Source organism: Schistocerca nitens, chromosome 7, assembly GCF_023898315.1.
Source record: "Schistocerca nitens isolate TAMUIC-IGC-003100 chromosome 7, iqSchNite1.1, whole genome shotgun sequence".
Taxonomy (NCBI): domain Eukaryota; kingdom Metazoa; phylum Arthropoda; class Insecta; order Orthoptera; family Acrididae; genus Schistocerca; species Schistocerca nitens.
In genome coordinates this window covers 98,103,562-98,119,229 of record NC_064620.1, presented here as the reverse complement: position 1 = coordinate 98,119,229, position 15,668 = coordinate 98,103,562, and the positions used below count along the sequence as shown (strand labels likewise).

Genomic DNA, 15,668 nt, shown 5'->3' with positions numbered 1-15,668 from the left:
AAGCAATACTATGGAAAGACGTAAAGCATGTTACTCTCCCCAAATTAATTTTGTTATTAATTTTCTAATATAGAGTTATAAATCTCTTTTAGAAGTATCATTATTCATGAAGATGTATGGTGACTGTTACCAAAAGTATCATTATCAAACTGGTTTTTTAATGAGTGAATATAGGTAAGCTTATGTATCAAAAAAGATTACTATTCACAGTTAAAGACTTCTAAATGGTGCAAAGATTCCAGTTACACTGAGGTGACAAAAGTCATAAGATAAAGCCTAATATTGTGTCAGACCTTCTTTTGCCTGGCACAGTGCAGCAACTCTATGTGGCATAGACTCAACAAGTTGTTGGAAGTCCCCTGCAGGAATATTGAGCAATGCTGCCTCCATAGCCGGCCACAACTGCAAAAGTTGTTACAGAATTTTTTGCACAAACCAATATCTCGATTACGACCCATAAATGTTGAATGGGATTCATGTTGGGCGATATGGGTGGCCAAATCGTTTGCTCAAATTGTCCAGAATGTTCTCTAAACCAACTTCAAACATTTATGGCCTGGTGAAATTTTGCTCATACATAAAAATTCCATAGTTGTTTGGGAACATGAAGTCTCTGAATAGCTGCAAATGGTTTCCATGTAACCAAACAAAACCATTTCCTGTCAATGGTCGGTTCAGTTGGCTCAGAAGACCCAGTCCATTCCATGTAAACACAGCCCACACCATTATGAAGCCACCACCTGCTTGCACAGTGCCTTGTTGATGACTTAGGTCCATGGCTTCATGGGCTCTGCACAACACTCAAATACTACCGTCAGCGCATATCAGCTGAAACTGGAACTCGTCTGACCAGCCCATGATTTTCCAGTTGTCTAGGGCCGAACCGATATGGTCATGAGCTCTTGACAGGTGCTGTAGGCTATTTTGTGCTGTTAGCAGACACTTGCACCACTATTAATGCCAAATGTAGCCACACTATCCTAATGAGTACGTTCATCATACATCCCACATTGACTTCTGTTGTTATTTTGCACTGTGTCACTTGTCTAATCACATCAACAACTCCATGAAAATGCTGCTGCTCTCCGTGAAGGCCATCAGCCACTGCATTGTCCATGGTGAGAGGTAATGCCTGGTATTCTTGGCATACTCTAGATACTGTGGATGCTTGCAGGATTACATAATCATTCTCGAAATGGAATATCCCTCGCACCTAGCTCTAACTACCACTCAATGTTAATTCCACTTGTGCGGTCATAATCCCATTGAAACCTTTTCACATGAATCACCTGAGTACAAATAACAGCTCCGCCAATGCACTGTCCTTTTATACCTAGCATGTGCGATACTACTGCCAACTGTATATGTGCATAAACTATCCAATGACTTGTCAGCTCATTGTATGTGTCACACACCAATCAGCTGCAGATGAGTAGTGCCCGATTTCCATTTTTGTTTAAATGTAGTTAACTGTTATTCTAACAAATTACGACATGGTCACAGGAGCCGGCGAAAGTGCTCGCTGGGCAATGTGATCTTGTACCTGACGCGTACATTGATTTATTAATGACTGAATGCCTCTCGCATGTGTATCTTGCCCTGTCGTTACATAGCATAAAGTGCATCACTTATTTGCTCCATTTTCTACCATCTTTCATTTTACTCTTGCATTTGATTTTCCCTTCTTTTTTTATATAATACATTTCATTAACAAGCTATTTTTATTAAGCAACTGTTACAATATTTTATTATACTTTTCTTGCAGTGGCATGTCACAGGGTATATGAGGCTCTCTGGTGGTTAAGTTCCTCCGACTTCTAGCCTAAGCTGCGTTCTGGCGGCTGCACTAACAGATGTCGCTGATCATTTACTTTAGTCTTTTGTTTTCATCCTTTTTCGCTTTCGCTTCTTTCCTTAGTTATTCTATCAAGTTTATGTTATTTAATGAACTCTATGAGCATTTTATTGTGTATCTCATTATTCTTATCTAAAATGACCACCAGAGCATCTCCGAGTCATATATTATCACTTAACCATTTCCTTTTAACAATTTTAAATTTAACTTTATTTGAGTTTTTAATTATTACACTTCATCCACTGTAATAACTTATACATTTGGCGAGCCCACTACAGACTTTACTATTGTACTCTTTATTTCTTAAATACTGTACAATCTTTATAACTGACGAATATGTGTAGACTTAGAGTAGTGACATCTAATGAGCTTATGCCATAAACATATGTTGTGGCTACTATGTGCAGTCTGTTATGATCAGTAGTGATAGAGGCAGTGTGGCTTGCCAGAACTGTGGTCTAGTTTACATAATATTTTACATGTGTGTGTGATATTATGCAGATTTTGAATATATTTTGTGACACTGTCACTACGGCTTTATTACACACACACATCAAAAAAGTTTTGCATCACCTCAGCTCTCACAGTTCCAGAACCTGTACGGAAAATTGGAATAAAGATCAACATAAACATCTTTTCCACCCTTTTTATTGCTCATGGAAACCACACATTGCATGTTGTACCACCATAAAGCGAGACCTTCAGAGGGGGTGGTCCAGACTGCTGTACACACCAGTACCTGTAATACCCAGCAGCATGTCCTCTTGCACTGATGCATGCCTGTATTTGTATTCGCATACTATCCACACGTTTGTCAAGGCACCATTGGTCCAGATTGTCCCACTACTCAACCGTGATTTGGCATAGATCCCTCAAAGTGATTGGTAGGTCATGTTGTCCATAAACAGCTCTTTTCAATCCATCCCAGGCAGGCTGGCCACATTAGTCGAGCAATGTCGTTATCCTGTAGGAAGTTATTCACAAGATGTGCACGTTCATGAAGACGAATGCCTCGCCAATATGCTGCCGATATGGTTGCACTATCGGTCAGAGGATGGCATTCACGTACCATACAGCCGTTATGGCGCCTTCCATGACCACCAGTGGCATACGTCGGCTTCGCATAATGCCACTCCAAAACAGCAGGGAACCTCCCTCCACCTTGCTGCACTCGTTGGACAGAGTATGTAAGGCATTCAGCCTGACTGGATTGCCCACAAACACTTTTCTGACGATTGTCTGGTTGAAGGAATATGCAACACTCATTGATGAAGAGAACTTGATGCCAATCCTGAGTGGTGCATTTGCATGTTGTCGAGTCCATCTGTACCGTGCTGCATGGTGTCGTGGTTGCAAAGACTGACCTCACCATGGACGTCGGGAATGAAATTGTTCATCACGCAGCATATTGCGCACAGTTTGAATTTTAATACTACGTCCTGTGGCTGCACAAAAAGCATTATACAGCATGATAGCATTGCTGTCAGGGTTCCTCCAAGCCATAATTCAAAGGTAGCGGTCATCCACTGCAGTAGTAGTTCTTGGGCTGCCTGAGTGACGCATGTCATCGACAGTTTCTCTCTCTCCGTATCTCCTCCATGTCTGAATAACACCGCTTTGTTTCACTCCAAGACGCCTGTACACTTCCCTTGTTGAGAGCCCTTCCTGGCACAAAGTAACAATGCGGGTGTGATTAAACCATGGTATTGACCATTGAGGCATGGTTGAATTTCAGACAAAATGAGTTGTCTACCTCCTTCCTGGTGGAATGAATGGAACTGATCGGCTGTTGGACCCCCTCTGTCCAATAGGCGCTGCTCATGCACGATTGTTTACATCTTTGGGCGGATTTAGTGACATCTCTCAACAGTCAAAGAGACTGTTGTCTGTGATACAATATCCACAGTCAATGTCTGTCTTCAGGAGTTCTGGGAACTGGGGTGATGCAAAACATTTTTGATGTGTATTAGGACATGTTATAAAATACGTTTGTATCATCATACAGGGTGACAATTATTGAACTATATGAAAAAAAATGTAAATTAGTTACAAACTGCAGTGTGCACACACTTTATTCAAAACGTAAACATCACTACAGATATTCGGATTTAGGTTATGACATGTTCGATATGCCTGACATCATTGGCGATGATGTGGTGCAGAAAAATAATGAAATTCTGCTTGGCCCACTCAAGTGTCAGAACATCAGTGCTGTTGATGACCTCCTAAATGCCTGTTTTCAGCTCAGCAATGGTTTTGGGGTTATTGCTGTACACCTTGTCTTTAATATAGCCCCACAAAAAGGAGTCATATGTATTCTGATCCGGAGAATATGGTGGCCAATTGAGGCCCATGCCAGCGGCCTGTGGATACTCCAGAACCAGAATGCGGTCCCCAACGTGTTCCTCCAGGAGATCAAACACTATCCTGCTTCGGTGGGGGTCGAGCTCGGTCTCACATGAACCACATCTTGTCTATACCAGCGTCACTTTGGATAATAGGAATGAAATCGTCTTCCAAAACCTTCACATACCATTCGGTAGTCACCACGCCACCAAGGAACATTGCACCAATTATTCTGTGACTGGACAATGCACACCACACAGTCCACAGTCACCCGTTGAGGGTGAAGAGACTTCTTAATCGCAAAATGCAGATTCTCAGTCCCCCAAATGTGTCAGTTTTGGTTATTGATGAATCCATCCAAACAAAAGTGGGTTTTATCGCTAAAACAAACCATACTAATTCCCATTATGCCCCACGGCCAAGCCTGCAGTTTCAACGCCCTAATGCAAACCTTTCAGAAGTTATGATGATTTTATTTCATATACTTCAATAATTGTCATCCTGTATTTTACAGGCATGCTTTCATAGTCATGAAAATAGTAATTTTTCATTAGGGCATATTTTATTGTTCTAAGATGTAATCTGTTCACTAGTTGTATTTAGTTTCCAATGTTTTGAAGCAGATTTGAAGATGGTCATTGCTGACTGAAACCAGTAGTCTAAGGACCAAACTATTATTCTTTCATACACATCAGCATGGACATGTGATTGTTATGCTACCAATAGAAGAAAAACAGCAGTTATTTATTTCAACTCGGAAAGTGGTATTCCCCTGCTATCCCCCTTTTTCAACAACTAGCATTCTTGCCACATTAAATGTAGCCTATGTAAGTACACATTACACTCTAAATTCCTTTTACTAACACCTGCCCCCAATATTAAGTAAGCGTTTGCCAAAGAAATGCAATCACCTGGTATTTTGAAGAGGAACCTGTCTGCAACTGTATGTATAAGACGATTCTTAAAAAGGTAGGCCTTTGATATAAAATAATACAAGTCAACAGGAATAGCACCATGATAGTAAACAATTAAGGCAGGTGATTCATCTGGGATGTTATCCATTCCATTTACTTCATAACCTGGAAATAAAATAGTATTATTTAACTCCAAAATATTTCTGCAATTGAGGTATGTAAAATAATAGCTACCTAACAGAATAAGCAAATACTGGTTTACTACATTTTTAAAAATATTCATTACACAGAAATAACACGAATAGTAAGGAAATTCAACATTTTTCTCTATTTACCATCCTATTTCAATTTGTAAATACATCTACGCTGTATATAATTGTAGGTACAGATACCATAAGCATAACTAATGTTGTCAAACTGATGGCTTATCCAAATATTATGGTGCTTTATATGGCGTGGTACAACAAGAGGGAGGAGTTGTTATGTTCTATGTTTCTCTGACCCATGATAAGATTACCAACTCAGTTGTCTGAGCGCAAAGGGGAAGATGGATGAGAGTACAGATTTCCATTCAATCTGGAGTTCTGACAATAGACATACTTGGTAATCTGCATGTATAAAAGGCATTTCCAGCAATCTACAATGATATTAGTCCCACAAAATAAGTTCCAATACTATCTGAAAATATAAAAATTACTATAATTATTTTAAAATTTCTGGGACAAATATAGGTTACTTCTGTACTGGTGAAACGAGTTTTAGTTTTATTAATATTTATATTTCAGTGGAACGTAAACTGTTTTTAGAGGCTATACCAATTATGGTTGATCACATACTTGTGGCTACGGTCATAGAAATAGACATTTCTTATTTAATGTCATTATTGCTTTGAATACATATTTTTAGTTTTCTTACTCATTCAGTATATCTAGGTAAAATAGAGACTTCGTATTTCCTGGGTCTCTAGTATCTGAAACCTTACATATTTTGGTTAGCTGAAAGGGATGTTGAGTGCCTTTGCCATGTCCCGTATTTTGTGGCTTAGAGGAGTGTGACTACTGCTGATTTACTGTGTTTTTCAAGCAAATATGCCACCACTTGTTCACAGATAAAGCACAGAACAGTAGAGGCTCATAAGTTCGAGCATTCCATCATAGACCTTATGCAAGAGTTATACACATTGCAGACTATTCACAATACTTGATACTACAGACACTCAGTACTCATTGTCTTCTCGGGGAAAAATGAGAAGCATGTTTCCTCAATTATCTAGGAACTGTACCCCCTCCTCCTTTTTCTTTGCAAATTTATGCTGATATATTATCACTTGTTCATACCATCTAAAATACAAAACAATGAAGACAATTTGCCTACCATGTATCATTTTAAAACTTTCATACGCTGAAGTGCCAAAGAAACTAGTTTAGGCATGCGTATTCAAATACAGAGATATGTAAACAGCCAAAACACAGCGCTGCAGTCAGCAAAGCCTACAAACACAACAAGTGTCTGGTTCAGTTGCTAGATTGGTTACTGCTGCTACAATGGCAGGTTATCAAAGATTTAAGTGAGTTTAAATGTGGTGTTATAGTTGGCACACAAGCAATGGGACACAGCATCTCTGAAGTAGCAATCAACTGGGGATTTTCCCGTACAATCATTTCAAGAGCATACCGTGAATATCAGGAATCTGGTAAAACATCAAATCTCTGACACTGATGCAGCCGGAAAAATGTCCTTCAAGAGCGGGACCAACGACGACTGAAGAAAATCATTCAACGTGATGGAAGTGCAACCCTTCTGCAAATTGCTGTATATTTCCAAGCTGGGCCATTCAACGACTGCACAATACAAAGCTTTACGCCTCGCCTGGACCCGTGAACACTGTCAGTGGACTGTTTATGACTGGAAAAATGTTCCCTGGTCAGAAGACTCATTTAAAATTGTATCGAGTGGTTGGATGTGTACAGGTATGGAAACAATCTCATGAATCCATGGACCATTCATGTCAGCAGGGGACTGTTCAAACTGGTGGAAGCTCTGTTAAAGATGTGGGGTGCGTGTAGTTGGAGTGATATGGGACCCCTAATATGTCTAGACATGACTGACAGGTGACACATACGCAAGTATCCTGTCTGATCACCTGCATCCACTCGTGTCCATTGCGCATTCCGACAGACTTGGGCAATTCCAGCAAAAAAATGCAACACACCATGTCCAGAATTGCTACAGAGTGGCTCCAGGAACATTCTTCCAAGTTTAACCACTTCCACTGGTCACCAAACTCCCCCAGACATAATTATTGAGAATATCTGGGATGCCTTGCAACGTGCTGTTCAGAAGAGATCTCCATCCCCTCGTACCCTTACATATCTATGGACAGCCCTGCAGGATTCGTGGTGTCAATTTATTGTGAGTAGCAAATATCCTTTTCATAGTATTGCCATTATTTCTTCCTGGATTTTCCATTTTTTAATCTATCCTTTCTGTAATATAGCTGATATCTAACCTCGACTTGCATAGTCTAAGTTTATATAATTATATTTTTGGAGAAATGATGTTTTGTTGTAATTCATATTCAAAAATCAGATATCTGTCACGGTTCATTGAAATTAACGAGCAATAGTGTACCTGACAGGCAGTTTTAATAGTAATATCAGATTTTTTTGCAGATGTGCAGTTATACATAATTAAGTACAGGGTGGTTATAATTAAACTTCCGCTACCTGATGGGGTCCCCATGACAAACATGTGATCATAGGACAATGAAACTTAGTAGAAACATTCAATAAGAACATGCAGGAGAGAGATAACCAATAAATCATTGAAAGAAACACATTTTTATTTAATGAGAGGGTACCATCTGTTAACTGCGTACCATGTTTACATTCCATGTTACAAACGTTGCTCACTATGGCAACCATCTGCACCCATGACAGCCTGGAAGCACACTAGAGATTGCTCTGCTGCTGCCCCAAACAATGGTGGACCATGGAAAGTGAAGCTGTTGTGACACAGCCCATGCACTGCTTGAAGGTTGCACACTGCATCCAGTATTCTCAGCCATGGAAACCGTAACTTCTTCAATAATTTGTGGTGCAATTGGCTGTCAGCCTCTCCCAGGAGCAACTCCCAAATCACCAGTTCATTAGAACTTCTGAAGCATGTTCTTCAACCCCAGTGTGGAAAGATTACCTCTGTGTAGCAGCACTATTGCTGTTGTTTTGATAAAACAGTTTAACAAGTAAAGCCCTGCTCACCTTGTACAGATCCATGTTGACTCTGCAACTGTAATGCAAATTGATGCTTACGTTTTCAACCCTATGTTGCTCCGCCAGTAACGGTGCCTAATGGCAACTACTAACAACACAAATCCTGCTGCGCACAGTCTGCACATCAATCCTCTACAGGTTAGTAACCATATGGTAAATAGTCTCACGTCCACACTGAACATATACAAAGAAGATTAATTTGACCATGGAAGAGCTTACAGAGTTGCAGAAAAACATGAAGTTCAGAAACTTGGATACATATGACAACTAACTTGCAAAAGCCTACTTACAAAATTTTGAGAACCAGTATTAACTGAGGATTTAGTACTATACAACAACCCTCTATGTATCACTATTGTAGGGACTGAAAAGACCAGATTAGACCAATTACACAAGCAAAAAGCATGTAAGTTATCATTCTTCCTGTACTCAATACACAAATGGAATGGGAACAAACATTAACAAGTGATAAAATGGGAAGTACCCTTTCTATATCTACATCTACATACATGCACTTCATAGTGGTTTCCACAATATGGATGTAGATTTAAATTTTACAGTAAACTTAGCGGTATTTGAGATTATACACAGGGGTGTTAACAGGCTTCCTTATTGCATACCATTTTGTGAATGGAAAAGGAAAGGGGGGGGGGATGTATGCAGTATACTCTATAAGCTCTACACCTGGTGGCTGTTTGTGGGAAGTCAGATAAGTTCTTTTAGATATGTGAAAGAGAAAGAACCCTAAAAGCAACTCAGAAATTGTGCATGGTTTACTCAGCAAATACAAATATGTAAGCCTCACAGCTGATGCAGTTCTCACTACATGAACTCTAATACTTTTGACATAAGCCATGGCTTTTGATGTACAGTAGAAGAAATAAATTTTGTTGAGCAACATTCTCACATCACATAATATTACAATATGTCAAGTGGGTGTTGTGTAGAGATGCCAACAGCAGAGACAGAAAAGTTTTCTCCAGCTGCCAATAACAAAGGTCTATCATGCTGCCTCTACTAGTAATGACCCAGATACTGAATTGCTTCACAAGCACTCATTTCCTGTTCTGTGAACTAACTGAAACATAGACTTGTCAACAAAACACCATTCTCCTTTGTACTTACCTCTTTAATCTCTTAGTTTTATTATCTTATAATGTGCGTGATTTTACTGAAGTTATGTTGTTATGAACTGATCAAAAATTTTTCCCAGACAGACTAAAGACCCAACTCTTGCCTTGCATGTTCCACTCGGTTTTCCACATTTTTTAATCAAAAAAGGTAAAGTACTACCTTAAGTTATGCTGCCTCTAATTTTATATGAACTGTGGTTACAACAAAAATATTCAAAATTACATGTTTACATGAGAAGAATTTATGGTATCAAGTGTTATCTACCATGCCAAAGCCAGCCATGGGCGTCCCATAAGGCAGCAATTGTTTTCCGAGCACCATCCCAGAAGTCTGTCTCGTATGCATGTCGAAGACGTTCCCTGTAATTTTCATGCACACCATGTTCAACTGAAAAATTCTAACAGTATTAAAAGGAGCTGAAAGAAAGAAAGAGAACTTGTCTTTTCTAGCACACACTCAATAATGCATGCATGCACCCTCCCCCCCACACACACACACAAACAAACAAACTAAATTACTGGAGGGGGAGGGAGGGAGGGAGAGAGGGGGAGAGGGAGGGGGGAGGGAGGGAGGGAGAGAGAGAGGGGGGAGAGGGGGGGGAGAGAGAGAGAGAGAGAGAGAGAGAGAGAGAGAGATTGGGGGGGGGGGGGGGGAGATTAGAGGAGAGTAGGTTGTGTACTAATATTAGATGGAGAACAAAGTTCAAAAGGTACTGTGATGACATGCTTTTCCAAGAGCACTAATGTGCCACACATCTGTCTGCAATGTGCTTTATAATTTTTTGTCTGTTGTTCCCTTCTTCAAATTTCCATTGTTATGAAATACTGAACAGCTGTACCAAGTATCAAAAATTTGAAAGGTTTCTTGGTGTTTTCAGTATGAAGCGGCAATCATCAATTTTTATGTTAAGTGATTACACATCTTTCATAAACCTGGAAAAATGAGTTTTTGTATTATTCTTCTAGGTTTGTTCCCTCAATGGTTCGTTAACTAATGTCTCATTAGATATTGGGCAGTAGCTTGGCTTTGACACAGATGGGGAAGAAAAAGAAATTGGGTGTTATCTGAATGTAGGGTACAAGTTAAAACTTTGTTGAAGACCAGTACCATCTCCACTGTTTTTTATTTTTCATATAATCAAGGAAAAATGGAAAAATTGAAACAACAAAGAGGAAATACATGTGTAAACACTTAATTAGGGATGATATGGCAACAAGTCTGAATTATAACAGGTTGCAATTACGAGCTAACACTCCATTAACACTCACTGACTCCCTCACACACACACACACACACACACACACACACACACACACACGCACGCACGCACGCACGCACACCACACACAGTTTATGTATATAAAACATTTCACAAACAAAGTAAAAATAATTCGAACCATCAACAAATAAACAAATGACAACAGTTGAACAAGAAATTAAGTGAATTTGACTTACTCTAACAGACACTGTTTACATAGCAGACACTTGTTTCTAGACCAGTGTTAAAACCTTGGGCTGACTCAAAAACACTGTACTTGACCTATCTTTGTAATTTCTTAATAACACAAGACATGCTTCCTGAAAGACAAACATGCAGTACTTCCACCTGACATCTACAATGGATTCTCAATTATCCAACCTAATGTGGCAGAAGGTCAAGCTCAATTATAAAAAAGCTGAATAGGCTCTCTTCCAGCCCCAGCTGTACCATTCAAAACACCCTTTTTTATATAAAAACCCAATTTTATAAATATTTAGTGACTTCTTACATAATACATGTAAGTCAGAAGTGTTTGTTATGTATGTACTGCTAATCTCAAAAATTAGTACATGAAACATAAAACAATCTGCATTGTAAAGAATGAATGCATGATTACACATGTCAAAAGTCAGACCTAACAAAAAAGAGGTCTTTTTAAAAGGCTTTTATAGATGACTGTTTCCCTCCTATAGCCCTCTCCTGTGCTGTAATATCCCTCCACTTGCACAATCAGATGTTGTCAGCTGGCATTGCTTCCTCCTGCTCACTAATGTACTGTTGTGCTGTCTCAACCATCTAGAACCCTTGCAAATGTGGGATGAGATTTCTCCTGTCATCTAAGTTTGCCGCCTCCTCTTGTGTTACTTCCACTGCATCATCATTTCCAGAATACTGTTGTCAGTTAATTCATCAGCATGATCATTTGCCATCCATTCTATTACGTCCTCTGCATCAGTGTTCTTACAGTCCAGTCCATTTTTGACCAAGAAAACAATATCATCATTTTCGTATTTCAATTTGGCTTAACACATGGGTTCAAAATTAAAATGCCCAACTTCATTGTCTAAAAGAATTTTCATGACTTTAAAAATGATATGTTTGGAATCTCTTCCCACACTTCAGCCAATCACCTTATGACATATAGCAAGTCAATCCTCTTCAGTACGCTGACTGTCTTCATTATTATCAATCACCGATAAACAAACTGAGAGGACTTTAGCAATACTTCTTTTTAGCAACTCAAGGATGCCCTGCTCCATTGGCTGACAAAGAGCAGTCAGATTTGGTGGTTAAAAAATGCTCTGATATCTCCACCTGTGAGTTCATCACTGGTGGGATGTGAATGTGCATTATCAAAAAGGAGCAACAGATTTCCTCAGTAAACTGTTGATATTCAAATATTTATCTACAGCTGGTATGAATTCATTTTGGAATGAGGTTTAAAAGACTTATGAATTCATCCATGCTTTCTTTTGATTAGTGTAATGTAGGGGCAGTGATTTGTGATTTTTCAGTTTTAAGTTTCCATGATTATGCTATCACTGTAAAACTAAGCTTGTGGTTGCCATTTGCATTACTCCAAGCCAATATGGTAACTAATTCATTAATTTTCTTGTATCTGGGTGCTGCAGCTTCCTTTTCTGAAGCAAGCATTTTCATAGGGTGCATCTTGTAATTTAAACCAGTCTCATCACAATTATACAACTGTTCGCCAGAAATTCTTTCTTCATAAATTAACTTCAAAAGGCAGTCTTCAAACAATGATACAGCCTCTTCCCCAGCAGATAAAGCCTCTTCAGTAATGGTAATTTGGCAAATAGTGAATGGTTTTTTCCACCACTCCAACCACCCACAACTCGCAATAAATTCTCAATCTGCTCCTCCTATTTGCCACTGAAATGGCAATGCTTTTTCCTGCAATAGTGACCCGGTAATGAGCAAAACTTTTCCTCTTAAATGTCCGTGCCTCTAAAATAAAGCTTTCTTAGTTTCTTTAAGCTTACCATTCAATATTGTCTTCCTTAATCTTATTCCACTTCCACTAGCTTGGGAAGCACACCACTTTTCTATTTCTGCTTGATTTTTCTTCAAGTCTCCAACAGTATTTTTTCCTACTCCTAACTCCAAAGCAATAATTTTGGCTGCTACCTCAGAATCCAATCGCATTGCGGCATGCTGTTTTTGATGCATAGTCACTACAAGTTTTTTCTGTTTATCACCCATTTAATTAAAACACAAAGGACCACACAAAACAACAATTTAACAACACATGCACTTTGGACATATGATACGCAATTGAAGAAACAAAGAGCACAAAGTTGCCAACAGACTGCTCTTTATTCATGTTCATCATTGTTAGTGAGATTTCTTGTAAGTATCATTTGTTGAAAAGATGTTCCAGTAATTTCTTCAATATTTTCAAATACAGGATGCGCCTTATAATTGTGACTTCAGATGTGCTAGGTGGAATGAAGAGACACAAAACATTTAATAAGGCCATACAACACTGTGCCTGGTGACCGGTTGCTAAATATTTGGAAAACTACAGTGAGTACAATAAATTAATCCCCATTTTATCATGGAGTAATATTAATAAGTAATATCTGATTAACATACTGTCAGCTTACCATGCAACTGCTAAACTGCTAATCATAACAACACCTAATCACTTAGCAATTACTGAAACTCATAAAACAAAATCTTATTAACAATGTAAACAATGTGATTATTTGGACTATTGTAATATTTATTAAAACACCAAAAGATAATATATGTATATTTGAAACCAGAAACCTGTTAGAAAGTTTTGGATGGGGTACTTTCAGAGCAATTAACAAAAATGTAGTCAGCATTGTTTATTTGTATCATTTCACTAATTTTTCTGTGGAAACGACATATTACTTGACCTTGTATTCCGCTTTATATACTTCCAATTGTAACCACCAAATGATAACATTTTCTGTAATTTTGAAAAACAACTGTGATTATAATTAGCGAAATTACTATATGTAACAATGTTACAATTGGCAGCAAATGTATGCAGCACCTGCAAGAAACTGCACAAGGTGACCAGTAAAATATAAGATTTTGACAAGGACTCTGATGTAACATATAGTACAACTGAAACAACAACTGTCTTTATATGACTACTGAGAATCATACAGTAATCCAGCTTTTTTTCACTTAAAAAATATCCAGGAAACAGTATCTGCAGCGAAGCATCGAGAGCAAGATAAGTTGACACTGTTAATTATCATTCTGAAGATGCTAAGTTATACCCACTATATTGAAAGAACTTGATTTTTCAGTGATCGTTAACACTACAGAAAGATGATTAACTTTCAGTTTGTTTTCTTATAGTGACAACATTTTCTTTTATCCCCAGCATTGCAGTTACACCACAGGGGCCTTCGGCTTTCATGAGCAAGTGCTCTACTGACTGAGCTACACAAGCACAACTCACAACCTATCCTCACGGCCTTACTTCCACCAGTACCTTGTCTCCTACCTTCCAAGCAAAGCTGTGAGGAGTCGGTCATGCTTGGATAGCTCAATCAGCAGAGCACTTGTCCACAAAAGGCACAGAGCACTTGTCCACAAAAGGCAAAGTTCCTGAGTTCGAGTCTCTGTCCGGCTCATAGTTTTAATCTACCATGAAGTTTCATCAGCGCGTGTCAAACACACACACACACACACACACACACACACACACACCACCACCACCACCACCACCACCACCACCACCACCATCCATCTGACACCTACTACAGTGTATTTAATACTTAATTGGCAGTAGATGATGATGATAATGATAATAAAATTCAGATGGATTATGATTCACACAATCAAAATCCAATAATCAAAAATAATTTCCATTATAGACTTCCTCCTTGTTTCAGGTTCAAATGGGGATCTTTATTTTGGAATTGCCATAAATTTGAAAGGAAACAAAACTTGTATTATTTGTAAGTCTTTCCAAAAATTATCTAATTACATGATTCAAGATTTCTATCAGCTGGATGACTAATAGTGCAATGTATACAGACCTCTCTTCTTACTGTATATAAATAACTATTATTCTGATAAATATCAGAGTAGTCATTCAAATAACAAGGATGCAGTACTATTATGAATAGTATGTATATTTGGAGTCAGAAACAATGGTACTCGAGTTTAGGCTTGTTCTGTGTAGATACATCACACACTTTCTGACAGACAATGAGAATTCAGTAATGTTCTGAGGAGTCTGCTGTAAATGTCACTGCCAATGCATGCATTAAATGTGATCATAGTGAGTTGTTTAGTGAATTTTTATTACATTTGTTGAGAGTTGTCATCACTGATGGTGATAGAAGCAACAAGTAAACTACTTATATAATTAAGAGAGTGACATAATTTGGAGAAAACAAATTCATTTCAGGCACAAAGTATGTGTGTGCACATACCGGAACTGTCACTTGGAACTGGCAACACTGCAATCCCTGTCTGAGCCTCAACCTGTGAGACCCACCATCATTTATGAACTGGGCTACAGTTTATGAAGACTGAGGAAACAACACCATTGCTCAAAGTATTGGCTTTTCTCCTAAATTTATTGTGTGACATTTAATTTGATTAAGCAAAAATAGTTTACAGCAATTTAATAGTCACTAATTAGTAATGCTGTTTGTTAATGTACATCTTGACCCCCTTATACATTCCTGAAGATTATCTTTTGCGATAAGATGTGCAGAATAGACTGGGTGGATTAATGAATGAATGAATTTGAATGAATGAATGAATGAATGAGATGGAGTGACTATTGTAGAAAAATTCTAGGATGTCAAATATTTTTGCTTGTATTAGATTTATTAGCATATTACGAGACATGACAACCCTTGGTGCAAC

General features: G+C 38.4%; 1 protein-coding gene across 2 annotated transcripts in view; it reads right to left on the bottom strand.

Moving 5' to 3' along the window:
- LOC126194916 (transmembrane protein 68) overlaps positions 1-15,668 on the bottom strand; it is a 120,713-nt gene that overhangs the window by 42,048 nt on the left and 62,997 nt on the right. The window contains exons 3-4 of one of the 2 annotated variants that reach the window (XM_049933288.1): positions 9,786-9,880; positions 5,113-5,280 (exon numbers count right to left, since the gene is read on the bottom strand). In XM_049933288.1, coding sequence (XP_049789245.1) covers positions 5,113-5,280; positions 9,786-9,880 — 263 coding nt within the window. The remainder of the gene's footprint in view (positions 1-5,112; positions 5,281-9,785; positions 9,881-15,668) is intronic. The other variant, XM_049933289.1, reaches the window with a different exon arrangement.